The sequence below is a fragment of the Pseudophryne corroboree genome, chromosome 1, assembly GCF_028390025.1.
Source record: "Pseudophryne corroboree isolate aPseCor3 chromosome 1, aPseCor3.hap2, whole genome shotgun sequence".
NCBI classification, from domain to species: Eukaryota; Metazoa; Chordata; class Amphibia; order Anura; family Myobatrachidae; genus Pseudophryne; species Pseudophryne corroboree.
The window spans coordinates 1,165,916,102-1,165,941,653 of record NC_086444.1 but is presented as its reverse complement, the minus strand read 5'-3'; the positions used below and the strand labels follow the sequence as shown (position 1 = coordinate 1,165,941,653).

Sequence of the window (25,552 nt, the reverse complement as noted above, 5' to 3'; positions counted from 1 at the left end):
GGCCGGCGGCGCGGCTCTGGGACCCATCCAAGCTGGGCCTGTGATCGTCCCTCTGGAGCTAATGTCCAGTAGCCTAAGAAGCCCAATCCACTCTGCACGCAGGTGAGTTCGCTTCTTCTCCCCTTAGTCCCTCGATGCAGTGAGCCTGTTGCCAGCAGGTCTCACTGAAAATAAAAAACCTAAACTAAAACTTTCACTAAGAAGCTCAGGAGAGCCCCTAGTGTGCACCCTTCTCATTCGGGCACAGAGATCTAACTGAGGCTTGGAGGAGGGTCATGTGGGGAGGAGCCAGTGCACACCAGATAGTCCTAAAGCTTTCTTTAGATGTGCCCAGTCTCCTGCGGAGCCGCTATTCCCCATGGTCCTTACGGAGTCCCCAGCATCCACTTAGGACGTTAGAGAAAATCTTATTTTCTCTAACGTCCTAGTGGATGCTGGGGACTCCGTAAGGACCATGGGGATTATACCAAAGCTCCCAAACGGGCGGGAGAGTGCGGATGACTCTGCAGCACCGAATGGGCAAACACAAGGTCCTCATCAGCCAGGGTATCAAACTTGTAGAACTTAGCAAATGTGTTTGTACCCGACCAAGTAGCTGCTCGGCAAAGCTGTAATGCCGAGACCCCTCGGGCAGCCGCCCAAGAAGAGCCCACTTTCCTTGTGGAATGGGCTTTCACTGATTTTGGATGCGGCAAACCAGCCGCAGAATGAGCCTGCTGAATCGTGCCACAGATCCAGCGAGCAATGGTTTGCTTTGAAGCAGGAGCACCCAGCTTGTTGGATGCATACAGGATAAACAGCGAGTCAGTCTTCCTGACTCCAGCCGTCCTGGCTACATAGATCTTCAAAGCCCTGACTACATCAAGCAACTTGGAATCCTCCAAGTCACGAGTAGCCGCAGGCACCACAATAGGTTGGTTCAAATGAAAAGATGACACCACCTTCGGCAGAAATAGCGGACGAGTCCGTAATTCTGCCCTGTCCATATGGAAAACCAGATAGGGGCTTTTACATGACAAAGCCGACAATTCTGACACACGCCTAGCCGAAGCGAAGGCCAATAGCATGACCACCTTCCACGTGAGATACTTTAGCTCCACGGTCTTAAGTGGCTCAAACCAGTGGGATTTCAGGAAACCCAACACAACGTTGAGATCCCAAGGTGCCACAGGTGGCACAAAAGGGGGCTGAATATGCAGCACTCCCTTAACAAACGTCTGAACTTCAGGAAGAGAAGCCAGTTCCCTTTGAAAGAAAATGGATAGGGCCGAAATCTGGACCTTTATGGACCCCAACTTCAGGCCCATAGTCACTCCAGACGGTAGGAAGTGCAGGAACCGGCCCAGCTGGAATTCCTCTGTAGGGGCCTTCCTGGCCTCACACCAGGCAACATATTTTCGCCATATACGGTGATAGTGTCTTGCTGTCACGTCCTTCCTAGCCTTTATCAGCGTAGGAATAACTTCCTCCGGAATGCCTTTTTCCGCTAGGATCCTGCGTTCAACCGCCATGCCGTCAAACGCAGCCGCGGTAAGTCTTGGAACAGACAGGGCCCCTGTTGCAACAGGTCCTGTCTGAGAGGCAGAGGCCATGGGTCCTCTGTGAGCATTTCTTGCAGTTCCGGGTACCAAGTCCTTCTTGGCCAATCCGGAACAATGAGTATTGTTCTCACTCCTCTTTTTCTTACGATTCTCAGCACCTTGGGTATGAGAGGAAGAGGAGGAAACACATAGACCGACTGGAACACCCACGGTGTTACCAGTGCGTCCACAGCTATTGCCTGAGGGTCTCTGACCTGGCGCAATATTTGTAGCTTCTTGTTGAGACGGGACGCCATCATGTCTACCTGTGGCAGTTCCCATCGATTTGTAATCTGAGTGTAGACTTCGTGATGAAGTCACCACTCTCCCGGGTGGAGGTCGTGCCTGCTGAGGAAGTCTGCTTCCCAGTTGTCCACGCCCGGAATGAACACTGCTGACAGTGCTTGCACGTGATTCTCCGCCCAACGAAGAATCCTGGTGGCTTCCACCATCGCCACTCTGCTTCTTGTGCCGCCCTGACGGTTTACATGAGCCACTGCGGTGATGTTGTCTGACTGAATCAGCACCGGTTGGTTGCGAAGCAGAGGCTCCGCTTGACTCAGGGCGTTGTATATGGCCCTTAGTTCCAGGATATTTATGTGCAGACAAGCCTCCTGACTTGACCACAACCCTTGGAAGTTTCTTCCCTGAGTGACTGCCCCCCACCCTCGGAGGCTCGCATCCGTGGTCACCAGGACCCAGTCCTGTATGCCGAACCTGCGGCCCTCGAGAAGGTGAGCACTCTGTAGCCACCACAGAAGAGACACCCTGGCCCTCGGGGACAGGGTGATCAGCCGATGCATCTGAAGATGCGATCCGGACCACTTGTCCAACAGATCCCACTGAAAGATCCTCGCATGGAACCTGCCGAAGGGAATGGCTTCGTATGATGCTACCATCTTTCCCAGGACTCGTGTGCAGCGATGCACCGACACCTGTTTCGGTTTTAAGAGGTCTCTGACTAGAGTCACAAGCTCTTGAGCCTTCTCCGCCGGGAGAAACACCTTCTTCTGGTCCGTGTCCAGAATCATGCCCAGAAAAGGCAAACGCGTTGTAGGAATCAGCTGCGACTTTGGGATATTCAGAATCCAGCCGTGCTGTTGCAACACTTCCTGAGAGTGTGCTACGCTGATCAGCAACTGCTCTCTGGACCTCGCCTTTATGAGGAGATCGTCCAAGTATGGGATAATTGTGACTCCTTGCTTTCGAAGGAGCACCATCATTTCTGCCATTACCTTGGTAAATATTCTCGGTGCCGTGGAGAGCCCAAACGGCAACGTCTGGAATTGGTAATGACAGTCCTGTACCACAAATCTGAGGTACTCCTGATGAGGTGGATAAATGGGGACATGCAAGTAAGCATCCTTGATGTCCAGAGACACCATAAAATCCCCCTCTTCCAGGCTTGCAATGACCGCTCTGAGCGATTCCATTTTGAACTTGAATCTTTTCAGATAAATGTTCAGGGACTTTAAATTCAATATGGGTCTGACCGAACCGTCCGGTTTCGGTACCATAAACATTGTGGAATAGTATCCTCTTCCTTGTTGAAGGAGGGGAACCTTTACCACCACCTGCTGGAGATATAACTTGTGAATTGCCGCTAACACTACTTCCCGTTCCATGGGGGAAGCTGGCAGGGCCGATTTAAGGTAACGGTGAGGGGGCATCACTTCGAATTTCAGCTTGTATCCCTGAGACACAATCTGTATAGCCCAGGGATCCACCTGTGAGCGAACCCACTGGTGGCTGAAATTTCGGAGACGCGCCCCCCACGCTCCTGGCTCCTGTGGAGCCCCAGCGTCATGCGGTGGATTTAGTGGAAGCCGGGGAGGACTTCTGTTCCTGGGAACTAGCTGTATGGTGCAGCTTCTTTCCTCTACCCCTGCCTCTGGCAAGAAAGGACGCACCTCTGATCTTCTTGCTTCTTTGTGATCGAAAGAACTGCATTTGGTAATACGGTGCTTTCTTAGGCTGTGAGGGAATATATGGCAAAAAATTTGACTTCCCACCCGTAGCTGTGGAAACTAGGTCCGAGAGGCCGTCCCCAAACAATTCCTCACCCTTGTAAGGTAAAACCTCCATGTGCTTTTTGGAGTCGGCATCACCTGTCCATTGCCGAGTCCACAGGACCCTTCTGGCAGAAATTGACATTGCATTTATTCTAGAGCCCAGTAGGCAAATGTCCCTCTGGGCATCCCTCATATATAGGACAGCGTCTTTTATATGCCCCAGGGTCAGTAAAATGGTATCCTTGTCTAAGGTATCTATTTCCACAGACAGATTATCTGTCCATGCTGCTACAGCACTACACATCCAGGCCGACGCAATTGCCGGCCTCAGTAGAGTACCTGAATGTGTATAAACAGACTTCAGGATACTTTCCTGCTTCCTATCTGCAGGATCCTTTAGGGCGGCCGTATCCTGTGACGGCAGGGCCACCTTCTTAGATAAGCGTGTCAGAGATTTATCTACCCTAGGGGAGGATTCCCAGCGCACCCTGTCCGTTGGCGGGAAAGGGTACGCCATAAGTAACCTTTTGGAAATCAGCACTTTCCTATCGGGGGAATCCCACGCTTTTTCACATAATTCATTTAACTCATGTGAAGGGGGAAAAGTCACCTCTTGCTTTTTCTCCCCATACATATAAACCCTCTTGTCAGGGACAGGGTTTACCTCTGATATGTGCAAAACATCCTTCATTGCTATAATCATGTAGCGGATGGCTTTAGCCATTTTAGGCTGCAATTTTGCATCATCCTCATCGACACTTGAGTCAGAATCCGTGTCGATATCTGTGTCAACAATTTTGGATAGTGGGCGCTTCTGAGACCCTGACGGCCTTCGCGCTGTAGGATCAGGCATGGGCTGAGACCCTGACTGTCCCAAGGCATCAGCTTTATCCAACCTTTTATGCAAGGAGTTTACATTATCATTTAACACCTTCCACATATCCATCCAATCAGGTGTCGGCGCCGTCGGCGGAGACACGTCATTCATCTGCACTTGCTCTGCCTCCACATAGCCCTCTTCTTCAAACATGTCGACACATGCGTACCGACATACCACACACACAGGGGATGCTCTATATGAGGACAGGACCCCCACAAGGCCTTTTGGAGAGACAGAGAGAGAGTATGCCAGCACACACCCCAGCGCTATATGACCCAGGAATCACACAGTAACTTAGCGTTTACCCAGTAGCTGCTGTATATATGATTAATGCGCTAAATTTATGTGCCCCCCCTCTTTTTTTACCCTTTCTACCGTGAGTCTGCAGGGGAGAGCCTGGGGAGCTTCCTCTCAGCGGAGCTGTGGAGAGAAAATGGCGCTGGTGAGTGCCGAGGAAGAAGGCCCCGCCCCCTCAGCGGCGGGCTTCTGTCCCGCGATTTTGTGTGAAATTAATGGCGGGGGCTCATGCATATAACAGTGTCCAACTGTATATATGCTGCTTTTGCCAGGAGGTACTTAATTGCTGCCCAGGGCGCCCCCCCCTGCGCCCTACAGTGACCGCAGTGTGTGGGTTAGTGTGGGCGCAATGGCGCACAGCTGCAGTGCTGTGCGCTACCTCATATGAAGACAGGAGCCTTCTGCCGCCGATTTTGACGTCTTCTTGCTTCAACCCGCCGGCTTCTGTCTTCTGGCTCTGCGAGGGGGACAGCGGCGCGGCTCCGGGAACGGACGACCAAGGTTAGGTTCCTGTGTTCGATCCCTCTGGAGCTAATGGTGTCCAGTAGCCTAAGAAGCGCAACCTAGCCGCAGTTAGTAGGTTTGCTTCTCTCCCCTCAGTCCCACGTAGCAGAGTCTGTTGCCAGCAGAACCTCTCTGAAAATAAAAAACCTAACTAAAATACTTTCTTATTAGCAAGCTCAGGAGAGCTCACTAAAATGCACCCAGCTCTGTCCGGGCACAGATTCTAACTGAGGTCTGGAGGAGGGGCATAGAGGGAGGAGCCAGTGCACACCAGTAGTACTAAATCTTTCTTAAGAGTGCCCAGTCTCCTGCGGAGCCCGTCTATTCCCCATGGTCCTTACAGCGTCCCCAGCATCCACTAGGACGTTAGAGAAATCCTATTTTCTCTCTTACGTCCTAGAGGATGCTGGGGTCCACATTAGTACCATGGGGATGTACCAAAGCTCCCAGAACGGGAGGGAGAGTGCGGAGGTTCCTGCAGAACTGATTGACCAAACTTAAGGTCCTCAGAGGCCAAAGTATCGAACTTGTAGAACTTTGCAAACGTGTTCGACCCAGGCCAAGTAGCCGCTCGGCAAAGCTGTAAAGCCGAGACCCCCCGGGCAGCCATCCAGGAAGAACCCACCTTACCAGTAGAGTGGGCCTTTCGTTGGACACGGCAATCTTGCCGTAGAATACGCATGCTGGATAGTGAATCTAATCCAGCGAGAGATCGTCTGCTTAGAAGCAGGACACCCAAGTTTCTTGGGATCATACAGGACAAACAGAGAGTCCGATTTTCTGTGACGAGCAGTCCTCTTCACATAGATTTTAAGCGCCCTTACAACATCCAAGGACTTTGACGGAATTGAGGATTCAGTAGCAACTGGAACCACAATAGGTTGGTTGATATGAAAAGCTGACACAACCTTTGGAAGGAACTGCTGATGTGTCAGGAGCTCAGCTCTATCTTCATGGAAGATCAAGTAGGGGCTTTTACAAGACAAAGCCCCCAACTCCGACACACGTCTAGCAGACGCTAAGGCCAACAAAGTGACAGCCTTCCACGTGAGAAACTTGACCTCAACCTTTTAAAGGCTCGAACCAGTCCGATTGGAGCAACTGTAACACCACGTTAAGATCCCAGGGCGCCGTAGGCGGCACAAAGGGAGGCTGGATGTGCAGAACCCCTTTCAAAAAAAGTCTGAACTTCAGGGAGGGAAGCCAGCTGTTTCTGGAAGAAAATGTATAAGGCCGAAATCTGGACCTTTACGGATCCCAACCTCAGAACCATAACCACACCTGCTTGTAGGATGAGGAGAAATCGTCCCAGTTGAAACGCCACCGTAGGAAACTTCTTGGATTCGCACCAAGATACATAATTTTTCCAAATGCGATGGTAATGTTAAGACGTTGCGCCTTTCGTAGCCTGTATCAGGGTAGGAATAACCTTGTTTGTAATGCCCTTCCGAGCTAATATCTGGTGTTCAACCTCCATGCCGTCAAATGTAGCCGCGGTAAGTCTTGATAAGCGAACGGCCCCTGTTGTAGCAGGTCCTCCCGAAGAGGAAGAGGCCTCGGATCTTCCAGCAGAAGACCCAGAAGATCCGCGTACCAAGCCCTTCTTGGCCAGTCCGGAGCAATCAGGATGGCCTGAACTCTTGTTCTCCTTAGGAGCTTTAGAATCCTTGGAATGAGTGGAAGTGGAGGAAACACGTACACCGACTGGAACACCCACGGAGTCACCAGGGCGTCCACCGTCACTGCTTGCGGGTCTCTTGACCTGGAACAATACCTCCAAAGCTTCTTGTTGAGACGGGAGGCCATCATGTCTATTTGAGGAAACCCCCAAAGATTTGTCACCTCCGTGAACACCTCTGGATGGAGACCCCACTCCTGTCTGATGAGGAAGTCCGCTTCCCAGTTGTCCACTCCCGGAATGAAAATTGCAGACAGCGCCAACGCGTGTTTTTCTGCCCAGAGGACGATTTCTGTTACCTCTGACATCACAGCTCTGCTCTTCGTTCCGCCCTGTCGATTTATGTAGTCCACCATCGTTAGATTGTCCGACTGTACATGAACTGCTCGATCTCGCAGAAAACGGGCAGCTTAGAGAAGACTGTGGTACACGGCTCTTAGTTCCAGAATGTTTATCGGAAGGCTGGATTCCAGACTTGACCACCTTCCTTGGAAGGTTTCCCCTTGAGTGACTGCGCCCCATCCCCGGAAACTTGCGTCCATGGTTAGAAGGATCCAGTCCTGAATCCCGAACCTGCGGCCCTCCAGAAGGTGAATGGCTTCCTGTAGGATAGCCCTGTCTGTCAGTAAAGCTGGAAAGTCTGATTTGAAGAATCGGTGAGGTGGGAGTTCTTGAAACTCCAGTCTGTACCCCTGGGATACAATATCCTGTACCCAGGGATCCAGGCCGAACGACACCCAGACGTGGCTGAAACGTCTGAGTCTCGCACCCACCAGCCTGTCCCCCAGGCTGTGCGGTCAACCGTCATGCTGATGATTTTGGGGAACCAGAAGCAGGCTTCTGGTCCTGGGAACCTGCAGGTGCCGGCTTTTTGGATTTTGCACGACCACCTCTAAAAAAAGGTGGTAGGAGGCTTGGACTTCTTTGTCTTAGTGGTCCGAAAGGACTGCGATGCAGATGAAGAAAAGGGTTTCTTCGTAGAAGGTGGAGCAGAGGGAAGAAGAGGTGACTTACCTGCAGTTGCTGTGGAAATCCACGCATCCAGTGCTACCCCAAATAGAGTCTGACCTGTGTAGGGTAGGTTCTCCACACTTCTTCTGGATTCCGCGTCTGCAGACCATTGGCATAGCCAGAGTCCCCTGCGAGCTGAGACAGACATGGAAGATATCCTTGCATTCAGCATACCCAGGTCCTTCATGGACTCCACCATGAACCCCGCAAAATCCTGTATGTTACGTAAAAACAGTTCAATGTCACTTCTATTCATTGTATCTAAGTCTTCTAGTAACATGCCTGATCACTTTACTATGGCTTTAGAAATCTATGCACAGGCAATAGTGGGCCTTAACGCCACTCCTGAAGCAGTGTAAATGGATTTGAGCGTAGTGTCAATCTCACGATCAGCCGGTTCTTTTAACGCGGTAGAGCCAGGGACAGGTAAAACCACCTTTTTTGACAGTCTGGAGACATATGCGTCAACTATGGGTGGGTTTTCACATCTTTTTCTATCCTCAGGGAAGGAAAAAGCAACCAGAACCCTCTTGGGAATCTGGAATTTTTTCTCTGGGATTTCCCAGGATTGTTCAAATAGAGCGTTTAATTCTTTAGACGCAGAGAATAGTTAGCGAGGCTTTCTTATTGTCTGTGAAGTAAGCCTCCTCAACCTACTCAGGTGCTGTGTCAGTAATGTTTAACACATCTCTAATGGCCTCAATCATGAGGTGCACCCCCTTTGCCGGGGATGCCGTCCCCCTCAGCATATCCCCATCACCGTCTGCCGTGTCAGAGTCGGTATCCGTGTCATCTTGCATACTCTCGGCAAGTGCACGTTTCTTAGGGTATATGCTAGGGGATTTAGAAGGAATAGGAACAGAACCTGACCAAACTGCCATAGAATTCTTTAAAACCTGAGTTTCAGTCTCAGTATGAGCTACCCTAGTAGAGATCTGAGAGATCATTCCCTTAATAGAAGTCAGCCATTCTGGCTCAGTAAAAGGGATCTGAGAAAAGACATTACATTCCTGGGTACATGGAATGGATTCCTCTGGAGAAGATACCTCCTCTGCAGTATAAGACACAGAGTCCCTGGACATGGCTATGTGAGAAAAGATACACCTACACTTACACAGGAAAATGTCAGACACAGTTTTTTTCCCAAATCCTTCAGAGAAACACAGAGCTTGGAGCCAGCACACACACAGCGCTCAATCAGGTAGTATAACCAACCTGGCGCTGCCTGTGTACCCTTAACTGTAATACACAGCCTCCCCCCCTCCTTCTGCAACCGCCTGGTACTGCACAGGACAGCTGGAGTCGTGTAGAGGGACAGCACTCCATGTCAGCGTCTCTGGCACTGAACGCTGCTGGGTCCGCTCTGAGGAGAAGCTCCACCCCCTGGACATGGCACCTCTTCCCGCACTTTCAAATGATAATACTGGGCTGAGGATTTTGCTGGCAGCGTTACCGAGGTCCCTGATGCCATACACTGGTCACTCAAGGCTATCTGCGCTGGCTCAAGGAGCCCCTCATAGTGCTGCTCTGTGTACAGATGAGCTCTCTGGAGCGCAGTTAGTACTGCACTCCTACCCTGTTGCCGCCATTCACACTCACTCACTCGCCACCGGAATCTTCTGGCTCTGTTAGGGGGTGGCGGCATGCTGCGGGAGTGAGCGGTCGCCTCGGGCGGCTAACAATCATCACCCTCAGGAGCTCAGTGTCCTGTCAGCGGATAGTGGCCATTAACCTCTCTGGGCTGGACACTACTGCCCCCCCCCCCCCAAGTCCCACGAAGCCAGCAGCCTCCCTGTGCCTAAATTCTAAGAAAAAAAATAAAACTAGAGAAACTCCTATGGAGCTCCCCCTAGCTGTGACCGGCTCCTCCAGGCACATTTTCTAAACTGAGTCTGGTAGGAGGGGCACAGAGGGAGGAGCCAGCCTACACTATTAATCTCTTAAAGTGCCAGTGGCTCCTAGTGGACCCGTCTATACCCCAGCATCCTCTAGGACGTAAGAGAAATTGTTATTCAGACTTGAATATCTGTCATATACGATGTATCAATGTTTTGTTTTGGCAGCCCACAAATTAACTAAAATCATTTAAAATAAATAATTTAATCGCAAATTAAAGAAAAACACCCTCAAACGAGCAATGATCAACAACAGCACAGTATACAGTAATTACCGGCTGAGGATGGTTGTGCGCTGGGCAGGTGCCGGGCCAGTTATTGCAGGCAGGTAGAGTCTTTGTGTGGACCACAATCCAGACACGTTCCTTACATGGCTGGTTACATGGGGGTTCAGGACCGACTTCCATAGAGCTGACAGTAAATACAAGGGGATTATTTAAATGGTTGTTATAAGAAAAACTATTTATAGTGAGGACATACATTACAAAGGGCTGAATGCGAGAATGATTCTTTTGTCCAAAGGTATTGCCTGTTATTGCTAAGCAAGCTTTCTACAATTGTATATACCCACATTGCCACGCTTAGTATTGTACAGTGGCAAAATATGCATAAAATAGGATTTTAATACCTACCGGTAAATCCTTTTCTCCTAGTCTGTAGAGGATGCCGGGTACTCCAAAAGGACCATGGGGTATAGACGGGATCCGCAGGAGCTTGGGCACACTATAAAGACTTAAACTGGGTGTGAACTGGCTCCTCCCTCTATGCCCCTCCTCCAGACCTCACAGTTATAGGAACTGTGCCCAGGAGAGACGGACATTTCGAGAAAAGGATTTTTGTTCAAACAAAGGGCGAGAAACATACCAGCCCACACCACAACATACCGTACAACTGGAATAGTATAAAACCAGATAACCGTATGAATGAACAGCAGCAACAAGCTGAATAAACTAATACACATCCCATGTGTAACCAAATACAACCAGTAAAACTACAACTGCAAATAACAGTCCGCACTGGGAAGGGCGCCCAGCATCCTCTACGGACTAGGAGAAAAGGATTTACCGGTAGGTATTAAAATCCTATTTTCTCTTATGTCCTAGAGCAGGGGTGGGCAATTATTTCAGCTGGGGGGCCGCTTAACACTTCCAGCGAATATTCGAGGGCCACACACAAAATACTCAAAAAGAGATCCCTTTCTACACATTACGGCAGACAGCGCCCCCGTTTATAAACATTACGGCAGACAGCGCCCCCGTTTATAAACATTACGGCAGACAGCGCCCCCGTTTTTACACATTACGGCAGACAGCGCCCCCGTTTTTACACATTACGGCAGACAGCGCCCCCGTTTTTACACATTACGGCAGACAGCGCCCCCGTTTTTACACATTACGGCAGACAGCGCCCCCGTTTTTACACATTACGGCAGACAGCGCCCCCGTTTTTACACATTACGGCAGACAGCGTCCCCTTTTTACACATTACGGCAGACAGCGCCCCCGTTTTTATACATTACGGCAGACAGCGCCCCCGTTTTTACACATTACGGCAGACAGCGTCCCCGTTTTTACACATTACGGCAGACAGCGCCCCCGTTTTTACACATTACGGCAGACAGCGTCCCCGTTTATAAACATTACGGCAGACAGCGCCCCCGTTTTTACACATTACGGCAGACAGCGCCCCCGTTTTTACACATTACGGCAGACAGCGCCCCCGTTTTTACACATTACGGCAGACAGCGCCCCCGTTTTTACACATTACGGCAGACAGCGCCCCCGTTTTTACACATTACGGCAGACAGCGCCCCCGTTTTTACACATTACGGCAGACAGCGCCCCCGTTTTTACACATTACGGCAGACAGCGCCCCCGTTTTTACACATTACGGCAGACAGCGCCCCCGTTTTTACACATTACGGCAGACAGCGCCCCCGTTTTTACACATTACGGCAGACAGCGTCCCCTTTTTACACATTACGGCAGACAGCGCCCCTGTTTTTATACATTACGGCAGACAGCGCCCCCGTTTTTACACATTACGGCAGACAGCGTCCCCGTTTTTACACATTACGGCAGACAGCGCCCCCGTTTTCTGGGAGAGGGGAGTGAGACAGCCCCACAACTGACCTCTTGTTGTTTATCCTGGCAATGCAATGTGCTTTTTTAATGCAATAGAGCTATCACTCATTTAATGCTGAGTATAAAGTGAAGGAATGATGTATTTATAACGCCCCCTTCTAGAATGGTTCCTGAATCCCTGGGACGTTATATACATTTCCCAAAGTAGAATAGAGATGTTTTTACTGCTTTATGTGGTTTTTAGCACTGAGCTGTTGAAGGCCGCAGTAGGATTCCCATTCTGCTTATATGTATATATGTGCAGACGTGTACATGTTTTAGTGGTCTATTTATCAATGATAAAACCTTAAATTCTGTCATTTTAAAAATGCCCTCCGGGAGACACACTGTAGGGAAGGTATGGGTGGGAAACGCATTGCATAATCACGCCCTCCTGCTGCTCAAATCGGATGCCGTTCACCGCTTCTCGCCCGCCCCTGTGCCTCCCAGCGCATGATAACAGAGGAAATCCCGGTCAGCTGACCCTGTGACGTGACCGGGATTTCCTCAGCGGCGCCGCGTCTGAGAGCAGTGCAATGACAAGCGGCATGTCGGGCCGCTTGTCATTGCACTCTGGTGGGGCACAGCGGGCCAGGCAGGATCGGTCCGCGGGCCGCATCCGGCCCGCGGGCCGCCTGTTGCCCACCCCTATCCTAGAGGATGCTGGGGACTCCAAAAGGACCATGGGGTCTATACCAAAGCTCCAGACCGGGCGGGAGAGTGCGGACGACAGCACCGATTGAGCAAACATGAGGTCCTCATCAGCCAGGGTATCAAACTTGTAAAACTTAGCAAATGTGTTTGAACCCGACCACGTAGCTGCTCGGCAAAGCTGAAGTGCCGAAACCCCTCGGGCAGCCGCCCAAGAAGAGCCCACCTTCCTAGTAGAATGGGCCTTTACCGACTTCAGCAACGGTAGCCCAGCCGAAGAATAACCCTGCTGAATCGTATTACAAATCCAGCGAGCAATAGTTTGTTTAGAAGCAGGATTTCCAATCTTGTTGGAAGCATACAGGACAAACAAAGCTTCTGTTTTCCTGGTACGAGCCGTTCTGGCGACATAAATTTTCAAAGCCCTGACAACATCAAGAGACTTTGGAACCGCCACAGCATCCGTAGCCACAGGCACCACAATAGGCTGTTTAATGTGGAACGAAGAAACCACCTTCGGCAGAAATTGTTGACGAGTCCTCAATTACGCTCTATCCGAATGGAAAATCAAATACGGGCTCTTGTGAGACAAGGCCGCCAACTCTGACACTCGCCTGGCCGATGCCAGAGCCAAAAGCATGACCACCTTCCAAGTGAGAAACTTTAACTCTACCTTACGCAAAGGTTCAAACCAGTGAGACATAAGGAACTGCAAGACCACTTCAAGATCTCACGGCGCCACAAATGGAGGGTGGATATGCAACACTCCCTTCACAAAAGTCTGAACCTCGGGAAGGACGGCCAATTCTTTCTGAAAGAAAATAGATAAAGCCGAAATCTGCACTTTTATGGAACCCAATTTTAGGCCTGCATCTACGCCAGCCTGCAAAAAATGGAGAAACCGACCCAAGTGAAACACCTCCGCCGGAGCTGCTTTGGTCTCACACCAGGAAACATATTTCCTACAAATACGGTGATAATGTTTTGTAGTAACTTCCTACCTAGCTTTAAGGAGAGTGGGGATGACCTCCCCTGGAATACCCTTCTAAGCTAAGATTTGGCGCTCAACTTCTACGCCGTCAAACGCAGTTGTGGTAAGTCCGGAAACACACAGGGCCCCTGCAACAACAGGTCCTCTCGTAGAGGAAGTGGCCAGGGATCTTCCACTAGTAATTCTTGAAGATCCGCATACCAGGCCCTCCGTGGCCAATCTGGAACGACGAGTATCGCCTGAACCCCTGTCCGTCGAACGATCCTCAGCACCTTCGGAATGAGAGGAAGCAGAGGTAACACATACACTGACGGAAACACCCTCGGAGACACCAGGGCGTCCACTGCGCTGGCCTGGGGGCCCCTAGACCTGGAACAATACCTCGGAAGCTTCTTGTTGAGGCGAGACGCCATCATGTCTATCAGAGGAAGTCCCCAACGCTTTGTCACTTCTGCAAACACCTCTTGATGAAGAGCCCACTCTCCCGGATGGAGATCGTGTCTGCTGAGGAAGTCTGCTTCCCAGTTGTCTACTCCCGGGAGGAAGACTGCTGACAGAGCGCTCACGTGCTGTTCCACCCAGCGTAGGATTCTTGTGGCCTCCTCTATAGCCACCCTGCTCCTTGTTCCGCCTTTGCGGTTTACGTACGCCACTGCTGTTATGTTGTCCGACTGGATTAGGACAGGACGACCCCGAAGAAGGTTCTTTGCTTGTAGCAGGCCATTGTAAATGGCTCTCAACTCGAGAACATTTATGTGGAGACAAGATTCCTGGCTTGATCACTTTCCCTGGAAATTTCTTCCTAGTGTGACTGCGCCCTAGCCTCGGAGACTTGCATCTGTTGTCAGGAGGACCCAGTCCTGGATTCCGAATCGGCGTCCCTCTAGGAGGTGAGAGCCTTGCAGCCACCACAGAAGAAGAGAAATCCTGGCTCTGGAAGATAGTTATTTTCCGGTGCATGTGCAGGTGAGACCCGGACCATTTTTTCAGCTGATCCCACTGAAACACCCAGGCATAAAACCTGCCAAACGGAATGGCTTCGTAAGCCGCAACCATCTTCCCTACTACCCGAGTGCATTGATGAATCGACACTCTTGCCGGCCTCAGAAGCTCCTTGACCATGGTCTGGATTTCCAGAGCTTTGACCTCCGGAAGAAACACTCTGTATCTCCGTGTCCAGGACCATGCCGAGGAAGGGCAGCCGAGTGACCGGGCTCAACTGAGACTTTGGCAAATTTAGTATCCAACCGTGATGCCGCAGAACAGACAGGGAGAGATCCACATTTCTTAATAACTGCTCTTTGGACCTCGTCTTTATCAGGAGATCGTCCAAGTACGGGATAATTGTGACCCCTTGCTTGCGCAGGAGGGCAATCATCTCTGCCATTATCTTGGTGAAAACCCTCGGGGCCGTGGAAAGCCCAAACGGCAACGCCTGAAATTGGTAATGACAATCCTGTACCGCAAACCTCAGGAAGGCTCGATGAGGAGGGAATATCGGGATGTGTAAGTAAGCATCCTTTATGTCGACTGACGCCATAAAATCTCCCCCTTTGAGACTGGAGATCACCGCTCAAAGAGACTCCATCTTGAACTTGAAAGTTTTCAAGTATGGATTGAGGGATTTTAGGTTCAGAATCGGTCTGACCGAACCGTCCGGCTTCGGCACCACAAAGAGGCTCGAATAGGACCCTTTCCCCCGATCCGACGGGGGAACCGGTACCACGACCCTCTGTAGACACAACTTTTGTATCGCATCTCTTACCACCTCTCTTTCGGGAAGAGAAGTTGGCAAGGCAGACACGAAAAACCGGTTGGGGGGCATCTCCTGAAACTCCAGTCTGTACCCTTGGGACACTATGTCTAAGACCCAAGGATCCAGAACCGAACGAACCCAGACCTGACTGAAGAATCGGAGACGGCCCCACACCGGTAGGGACTCCCCCAAGGGAGCCCCAGCGTCATGCGGTGGACTTGGTAGAGGCAGGGGAGGACTTTTGTTCCTGGGTGCCTGATACTGCAGGCGACTTCCTTCCCCTACCTCTACCCTTTGAAGCGAGGAAGGACGAGCCCTTACCTCTCTTGAATTTATTAGGCCGAAAGGACTGCATCTGCTGATGGGGTGTCTTCTTCTGTTGTGTGGGAACATAGGGAAGAAAAGATGACTTACCCGCCGTAGCGGTCGACACCAGGTCAGCTAGGCCTTCACCGAACGAGACACTACCTTTAAAAGGTAGAACTTCCATATTCTTCTTGGAGTTGGCATCAGCATTCCATTGGTGAATCCACAGCGCCCTCCTGGCCAAAATCGCCATGGCATTGGCTCTTGATCCCAAGAGACCAACATCCCTCGCCGCATCCTTTAGGTAATCTGCAGCGTCCTTAATATAACCAGGAGTCAGAAGAATATTATCAAGAGCATCCACATCAGAAGCCAAATTTACAGCCCACTTTGCAATAGCACTACTTACCCATACCGACGCCACAGCAGGTCTGAGCAATGCACCAGTATTGACGAAAATGGACTTCAAAGTCGTCTCCAGCTTACGATCCGCCGGATCCTTGAGGGCAGCCGTATCAGGAGACGGAAGTGCCACCTTCTTGGACAATCGGGATATAGCCTTGTCCACATTTGGAGATGACTCCCATTTTTCCCTATCATCAGAGGGAAAAGGATATGCCACCAAAATTGGGAATCTGCCACCTTTTTTCAGGCGACTCCCAAGCCTTTTCACAGAGTGCATTCATTTCATGAGGGGGGAGAAATTTTACCTCAGGTCTTTTCACCTTAAATAAACAGACTCTTGTGTCAGGAACAGCAGGTTCCTCAGATATACGTAAAACATCTTTAATGGCTATAATCATGTACTGAATACTCTTGACAACCCGTGAATGCAGAGAAGCCTCATTTAAATCGACATCGGAGTCAGAGTCCGTGTCGGTACCTGTATCTGCCATCTGGTTAAAGGCACGCTTCTGTGACCCTGAGACTGTTTGTACCTGAGACAATGCGTCCTCCACCGACTGTCTCCATGTTTGTGTCCGAGAATCAGATTTATCCAGTCGTTTTGATAACAAAGCCACATTTGTATTCAGTGTACTCAGCATAGTCATCCAGTCAGCCGTCGGCTGTGCCGACAGACACATACTTAAATCTTTTTCTGCAGCCCCCATAACCTCCTCCGGGGAGGAACACCCAGGCTCAGACATGTCGACACCTCTTGCCGACACACTCAAACAGTCCACAAACCCGGGGACAGACCCACAGAGAAGCCCTTAGGGAGAACACAGAGAGAGTATGCCAGCTCACACCCCCAGCGCCCATACCCTAACCAAAGCTAGTAATATGCTCAGCGCCGGCAATATGAATTGAAAAACACCAATTTCATGTGCCCCCCCCCCCCCATTTTTCCTCATGTACTTGCGGGAGCTTGGAGGATCGGGCAGCGTCTCTGCAGCGCTGTAGAGATAGGAGAAAATGGCGCTGGTGAGCAATGTGCGGCTAAGCCCCACCCCCTTCCCGGCGCGCTGTAGCCCACTAAAATTTGAATCTTTAACCTGGCGGGGGTACTCTATACAGTGATCGGACACTGTATAGCCTCTTATTATGCCAGCCAAACCTCAGTAACTGCTGCCCAGGGCGTTCCCCCCGAGCGCCCTGCACCCTGTGAGTGCCGTTGGTGAAGTGTGTGGGAGCATGGAGCGCAGCGCTACCGCTGCGCTGTACCTCCGTTACTGAAGTCTTCTGCCGTCACTGAAGTCTTCGGTTCTTCTAATACTCACCCGGCTTCTTTCTTCTGGCTTCTGTGAGGGGGGTGAGGGCGCGGCTCCGGGAACAAGCAGCTAGGTGCACCAAGTGATCGAACCCTCTGGAGCTAATGGTGTCCAGTAGCCTAAGAAGCAGAGCCCTTGAACTAAGAAGAAGTAGGTCCTGCTTCTCTCCCCTCACTCCCACGAAGCAGGGAGCCTGTAGCCAGCAGGTCTCCCTGAAAATAAAAAACCTAACATAAAGTCTTTTAGAGAAACTCAGTAGAGCTCCCCTAGTGCGTGTCCAGTTACTCCTGGGCACAAAGTCTAACTGAGGTCTGGAGGAGGGGCATAGAGGGAGGAGCCATTTCACACCCAGTTTAAGTCTTTATAGTGTGCCCAAGCTCCTGCGGATCCAGTCTATACCCCATGGTCCTTTTGGAGTCCCCAGCATCCTCTAGGACGTAAGAGAAAGCATAATAACTGTATAGCTGCAATGAAAAAGGAACCAGTGAAGGGGATGCAGTCAGTTTACCTCCAATCAAATACCGACGTTCAAAATCCCGACAAGGTCAAAATCCCGACATGAACAAAATACAGACATTTAAAATACCGACATGTAAAATGCCGACAGGCGAGTTTTTCAAGAGTTTTTTCATTGAAACCGACTTGTTCATACTTTACCATCCCAGTGGACCTGGAGGGGGAATATAATAGTGTGCCGAGCGCAGCGAGGCACCGTGTCCGAAGCAGGGCAGGCGCAGCGAGCCATGCGAGGGGACGCGGTACACTTTATATGGTGTCCATGTTGACTTATGTCGACATACACACAAAAAACAACAAAAACGCATGTCGGTATTTTGACCAGTCGGCATTTTACATGTCGGTATTTTGACCATGTCGGTATTTTAAATGCCGGTATTTTGTCCATGTCGGGATTTTGACCATCGGTCAATTGGTGTCGGGATTTTGAACGTCGGGATTTTGATTGGAGGTATTTCATACCGATCCCCAGTGAAGACATAAAATGAAACCCCAATGCCTGGGTTAAGAATGTGAAATTTATCCTATTCTAAAATAAAATTATTTTCCAAGGACGGATTTCCAGAACAAATGCAGTCTGTGAAAACCGGATAAAACAGCAAGTTTCTACCAGGGACCAGCAATAGCAGTAGCGCAATGTAGAGAAGAGCATATGCATATGTATATTTGGACCCCTGACACATGTGGCATAGGGCACAAGTCCCGGCACTTACATACAGCCGAGACCTCTGCCGAACACTCTGCTCGCTGCTTGGAGGTCTCTGGCGCAGGAGAGACTATAGAACACACAATATTGCGGGCTGTGTGGGGTCCCGGCCTGTGTTGCAGAAATTGGCAAAGGTACTGGCTATTTGACATTACCAAGACCCTGCTGTCTGCAGTGGGAGTTGAGGAGAAGGACCCCCACAAATGGACTATTATGTGCAAAGAGGTTTGTAAAAAAAAATTTTTTAAAGTTAAAATCTCCTTTAAAAAGAGAGATGCATTTTTGTGTCCCACACAGGGGTCTTGAAAGCAGCTGAATAAATTTGTACTGGGCATTGTCACATTAAGGTTTTTTTGTTTTTCTTAAACAGATTAACACCTTTTTCACTAGAAGGATCAAAGGGCCTGATTCCAAGATTTATGATAGAGGCACCGTGTTTGTATGCAGTAGCAGCCGTGCTAAAATATGCAGAAGCCACAGGAGGCGTCTTAAGGCTGCCCTTTGCCAGCTTATGTGATCATGGCGCAGTATCAGATCCTCTACGCAAACATCAGACCAGTAAAACCTTGACCGAGGACACAGCAACTGGCTTTGGCATGCTCCAGTTTTCTGGAACGGTCCACCTACACGACCCCAAATGTCTGCAGACTGTCGCTCACCCGATGTCTGCAGACCCACCGTGTCTGACATCACATCCCCAGACAGCACATGTTCACCGTGGCTCCTACGCAGATCATAAAAAATAAAAAAAGGGATATTTGCGAGAATATCAATTCAATGGAAATCTCTGAATCAGGCCCAAAGACAAATGCTACCTGCTGTCCCTTTATCATGATCTAGGAGTAATGTAGTGTTTGCATACCAGGTCTGCTCACTCCAAGTTGTGAAAACGTCCCCGACAAGTGCCTGAAAAAAAAAAATAAGAATTTACTCACCGGTAATTCTATTTCTCGTAGTCCGTAGTGGATGCTGGGAACTCCGTAAGGACCATGGGGAATAGCGGGCTCCGAAGGAGGCTGGGCACTCTAGAAAGATCTTAGACTACCTGGTGTGCACTGGCCCCTCCCACTATGACCCTCCTCCAAGCCTCAGTTAGGTACTGTGCCCGGACGAGCGTACACAATAAGGAAGGATTTTGAATCCCGGGTAAGACTCATACCAGCCACACCAATCACACCGTACAACTCGTGATATGAAACACAGTTAACAGTATGAAACAATAGAGCCTCTCAACAGATGGCTCAACAAGAACCCGATTTAGTTAACAATAACTATGTACAAGTATTGCAGATAAACCGCACTTGGGATGGGCGCCCAGCATCCACTACGGACTACGAGAAATAGAATTACCGGTGAGTAAATTCTTATTTTCTCTAACGTCCTAGTGGATGCTGGGAACTCCGTAAGGACCATGGGGATTATACCAAAGCTCCCAAACGGGCGGGAGAGTGCGGATGACTCTGCAGCACTGAATGAGAGAACTCCAGGTCCTCCTCAGCCAGGGTATCAAATTTGTAGAATTTTGCAAACGTGTTTGCCCCTGACCAAGTAGCTGCTCGGCAAAGTTGTAAAGCCGAGACCTCTCAGGCAGCCGCCCAAGATGAGCCCACCTTCCTTGTGGAATGGGCATTGACAGATTTTGGCTGTGGCAGGCCTGCCACAGTATGTGCAAGCTGAATTGTACTACAAATCCAACGAGCAATAGTCTGCTTAGAAGCAGGAGCACCCAGCTTGTTAGGTGCATATAGGATAAACAGCGAGTCAGATTTTCTGACTCTAGCCGTTCTGGAAACATATATTTTCAGTGCCCTGACAACGTCTAGCAACTTGGAGTCCTCCAAGTCCCTAGTAGCCTAGGCACCACAATAGGCTGGTTCAGGTGAAACGCTGACACCACCTTTGGGAGAAACTGGGGACGAGTCCTCAATTCTGCCCTATCCATATGGAAAATCAAATAAGGGCTTTTACAAGACAAAGCCGCCAACTTTGATACTCGCCTGGCAGAAGCCAAGGCCAATAACATAACCACCTTCCACGTGAGATATTTCAGATCCACGGTTTTTAGTGGTTCAAACCAATGTGATTTTAAGAAACTCAACACCACGTTGAGATCCCAAGGTGCCACAGGAGGCACAAACGGGGGCTGACTCTGCAGCACTCCTTTTATAAATGTCTGAACTTCAGGTACTGAAGCTAGTTCTTTTTGAAAGAAAATCGACAGAGCCGAGATCTGTACCTTAATGGAACCCAATTTAAGGCCCATAGTCACTCCTGCTTGCAGGAAATGCAGAAATCGACCTAGTTGAAATTCCTCTGTTGGGGCCCTTTCGGCCTCACACCATGCAACATATTTTCGCCATATGCGGTGATAATGAGTTGCTGTAACCTCTTTCCTGGCTTTAGTAAGAGTAGGAATGACTTCCTCCGGAATGCCCTTTTCCTTCAGGATCCGGCGTTCAACCGCCATGCCGACAAACGCAGCCGCGGTAAGTCTTGGAACAGACAGGGCCCCTGCTGCCGCAAGTCCTGTCTGAGTGGCAGAGGCCATGGGTCCTCTGATATAAATTCTTGAAGTTCTGGGTACCAAGCTCTTCTTGGCCATCCACGAGTATCGTTCTTACTCCTCGCCTTCTTATTATTCTCAGTACCTTTGGTATGAGAGGCAGAGGGGAGAACACATAAACCGACTGGTACACCCACGGTGTTACCAGAGCGTCCATAGCTATCGCCTGAGGGTCCCTTGACCCGGTGCAATATCTTTTATAGCTTTTTGTTGAGGCGGGACGCCATCATGTCCACCTGTGGCCTTTCCCAATGGTGTACAATCCTATTGGAAGACTTCTGGAGGAAGTCCCCATTCTCCCGGGTGGAGGTCGTGTCTGTTGAGAAGATCTGCTTCCCAGTTGTCCACTCCGGGAATGAACACTGCTGACAGTGCTAACACATGATTTTCCGCCTATCGGAGAATCCTTGTGGCTTCTGCCATCGCCATCCTGCTTCTTGTGCCGCCCTGTTGGTTTACATGGGCGACTGCCGTGATGTTGTCTGATTGGATCAGTACCGGCTGGTTTTGAAGCAGAGGCCTTGCCGGCCTCAGGGCATTGTAAATGGCCCTCAGGTCCAGAATATTTATGTGTAGGGAAATAACCTGACTTGACCAAAGTCCCTGGAAATTTCTTCCCTGTGTGACTGCCTCCCAGCCTCAAAGGCTGGAATCCATGGTCACTAGGACCTAGTCCTGTATGCCGAACCTGCGGCCCTCTTGAAGATGGGCACTCTGCAGCCACCACAGTAGAGATACCCTGGTCCTTGGAGACAGGGTTATCAGCCTATGCATCGGAAGATGCGATCCGGACCACTTGTCCAACAGGTCCCTCTGAAAAGTTCTTGTATGGAACCTGCCTAATGGGATTGCTTCGTAGGAAGCTACCATTTTTCCCAGGACTCGCGTGCAATGATGCACCGCTACCTATTTTGGCTTCAGGAGGTCTCTGACTAGAGATGACAACTCCTTGGCTTTCTCCTCCGGGAGAAACACTATTTCTGGTTTATGTCCAGAACCATCCCCAGGAACAGTAGACGTGTCATAGGAACCAGCTGTGACTTTGGACTGTTTAGAATCCAACCATGCTGTTGTAGCACTTTCCAAAATAGTGCTACCCCGACTACCAACTGCTCCTTGGACCTCGCCCTTATAACGAGATTGTCCAAGTACGGGATAATTACAACTCCCTTTTTTTGAAGGAGTATCAACATTTCGGCCATTACCTTGATAAAACACCCTCGGTGCCATGTACAGTCCAAACGGCAGTGTCTGGACTTGGTAATGGTAATCCTGTACCACAAATCTGAGGTACTCCTGGCGAGGATGGTAAATGGGGACATGCAGGTAAGCATCCTTGATGTCCCAGGATACCATGTAATCCCCCTCGTCCAGGCTTGGAATAACCGCCCTGAGCGATTCCATCTTGAACTTGAATTTTTGTGTTCAAGGATTTTAAATATAAAATGGGTCACACCGAACCATGCGGTTTCGGTACCCAACCCGTGTGGAATAGTAACCCCGTCCTTGTTGAAGTAGGGGCACCTTGAGTATTACCTGCTGGGAATACCGCTTATTAATTGCCTCTAGCACAGCCTCCCTGCCTGAGGGAGTTGTCAGCAAGGCATATTTTAGGAAACGGCTGGGGGGAGACATCTCGAATTCCAGCTTGTACCCCTGAAATACTACTTGAAAGAAACAGGGATCCACCTGTGAGCGAGCCCACTAATTGCTGAAATTTTTGAGACGGCCCCCCCACCGTACCTGGCTACACCTGTGGAGCACCCGCGTCATGGTGTGGCCTCACAGGAGGCGGGGGAAGAATCTTGATTCTGGGAACAGGCTGACTGGTGCAGCTTTTTTCCTTCTACCCTTGTCTCTGTACAGAAAGGAAGCGCCATTTGACCCGCTTGCTTTTCTGAAGCCGAAAGGACTGTACCTTTGTCTGTGAGGAAACCTGAGGTAAAATTATTTCTTCCCAGCAGTTGCTGTGGATACGAGGTCCCAGAGACCATCCCCAAATAATTCCTCACCCTTATAAGGCTCTCTATGCGCTTTTTAAGTCAGCATCACCTGTCCAGTGACAGGTCTCTAATACCCTCCTGACAGAATGGACATTACATTTATTTTGGATGCCAGCCGGCAAAATATCCCTCTGTGCATCCCCCATATATAAGACGACGTCTTTAATATGTTTTTATGTTTGCCAACTAGTATCCCTGTTTGACAGGGCCACCGACCACGCTGCAGCAGCACTATCTGCAGGTCTCAGTCTAGTACCTGAGTGTGTAAATACAGACTTCAGGATAGCCTCCTGTTTTTTATCAACAGGTACCTATTAAAGTGGCCGTATCCTAAGACGGCAGTGCCACCTTTTTTGACAAACGTGTGAGCGCCTTATCCACCCTAGGGGATATCTCCCAGCGTAACTTATCCACCTGGCGGGAAAGGGTAAGCCATCAGTAACTTTTTATAAATTACCAGTTTCTTAACGGGGGAACCCACGCTTTCACACACTTCATTTATTCATCTGATGGGGGAACAAAACACTGCCTGTTTTTTCTCCCCAAACCTAAAACCCATTTTTAGAGGTGCTTGGGTTAAAGTCAGAAATGTATAACACATTTTTTATTGCCGGGATCACGTCACGGATGTTCCTAGTGGATTGTGTATATGTCTCCACCTTGTCGACACTGGAGTCAGACTCCGTGTCGACATCTGTGTCTGCCATCTGAGAGAGCGGGCGTTTTTGAGCCCCTGATGGCCTTTGAGACGCCTGGGCAGGCGCGGGCTGCGAAGCCGGCTGTCCCACAGCTGTTACGTCATCCACCCTTTTATGTAAGGAGTTGACACTGTCGGTTAATACCTTTCACCTATCCATCCACTCTGGTGTCGGCCCCACAGGGGGCGACATCACATATATTGGCCTCTGTTCTGTCACCATATAAGCCTCCTCATTCAACATGTCGACACAGCCGTACCGACACACCGCAGACACACAGGGAATGCTCTAAACGAGGACAGGACCCACAAAAGCCCTTTGGGGGGACAGAGTAAGAGTATGCCAGCACACACCAGAGCGCTATATATATATACAGGGACTAACTGAGTTATGTCCCTAATAGCTTTTATATAATATACTGTATACAGTGCCAATTTTAATGCCCCCCCTCTCTTTTCCCTCTTACTGTACTGTAGAATTGCAGGGAAGAGCCAGGGAGCTTCCCTCCAGCCGAGCTGTGAGGGAAAAATGGCGCCAGTGTGCTGAGGAGATAGGCTCCGCCCCTTTTTCGCGGCCTATTCTCCCGTTTTTTATGGAATTCTGGCAGGGGTATTTACCTCATATATAGCCCCTGGGGCCATATATTGAGGTATTTTAGCCAGCCAAGGTGTTTTTATTGCTGCCTCAGGGCGCCCCCCCCAGCGCCCTGCACCCTCAGTGACCGGAGTGTGAAGTGTGTGAGAGGAGCAATGGCGCACAGCTGCAGTGCTGTGCGCTACCTTGGTGAAGACAGAGTCTTCATGCCGCCGATTTTCCGGACCATCTTCTTGCTTCTGGCTCTGTAAGGGGGACGGCGGCGCGGCTCCGGGACCGAACATCAAGGCTGGGCCTGCGGTCGATCCCTCTGGAGCTAATGGTGTCCAGTAGCCTAAGAAGCCCAATCCGGCTGCAAGCAGGCGAGTTCGCTTCTTCTCCCCTTAGTCCCTCGCTGCAGTGAGCCTGTTGCCAGCAGGTCTCACTGAAAATAACAAATTCTAAGACTATAACTTTCTAAGAGCTCAGGAGAGCCCCTAGTGTGCATCCAACCTCGGCCGGGCACGAAATCTAACTGAGGCTTGGAGGAGGGTCATAGTGGGAGGGGCCAGTGCACACCAGGTAGTCTAAGATCTTTCTAGAGTGCCCAGCCTCCTTCGGAGCCCGCTATTCCCCATGGTCCTTACGGAGTTCCCAGCATCCACTAGGACGTTAGAGAAATACAAATATGCACAGTGATTAAAATGAAAGTATACAGGCGATGGAATAAAAAAGGGGTAAGAAAAGACATATGCAAAAACACACCAGGAGACGTTTCATGGATAGTTTCCTACCACTGTCCAGGCAGAGTAATTAGAGTTATGTTTGGAGCTCATTATAATGCAAGGTAAGTAATAATAGTATAAGGGAAGTTGCTTTATATTGGTTGTAATCATATTACATTTTATAAAAGGCTAATACAATATACAGTACTACCTGCATACTTGTCCAGACTAAATAAAATACAAGAAAACATCTTGAAAACGGATGTAAACACCCTGTAGTGGGACTACAAGTCTCATACCAGCATACCCTGCCAGCCACAGGGAGAACGTGTTGGGAGTTCGCAGTTTCTTAACTGGATATTAAACTGAAAT

The 25,552-nt window shown here is 49.9% G+C and overlaps 1 protein-coding gene across 1 annotated transcript in view; it reads right to left on the bottom strand.

The window, feature by feature from the left end:
* Positions 1-25,552, bottom strand: part of MRPL35 (mitochondrial ribosomal protein L35) — a 34,807-nt gene that overhangs the window by 8,644 nt on the left and 611 nt on the right. The window contains exons 2-3 of the mRNA XM_063924984.1: positions 19,481-19,524; positions 10,133-10,268 (exon numbers count right to left, since the gene is read on the bottom strand). Coding sequence (XP_063781054.1) covers positions 10,133-10,268; positions 19,481-19,524 — 180 coding nt within the window. The remainder of the gene's footprint in view (positions 1-10,132; positions 10,269-19,480; positions 19,525-25,552) is intronic.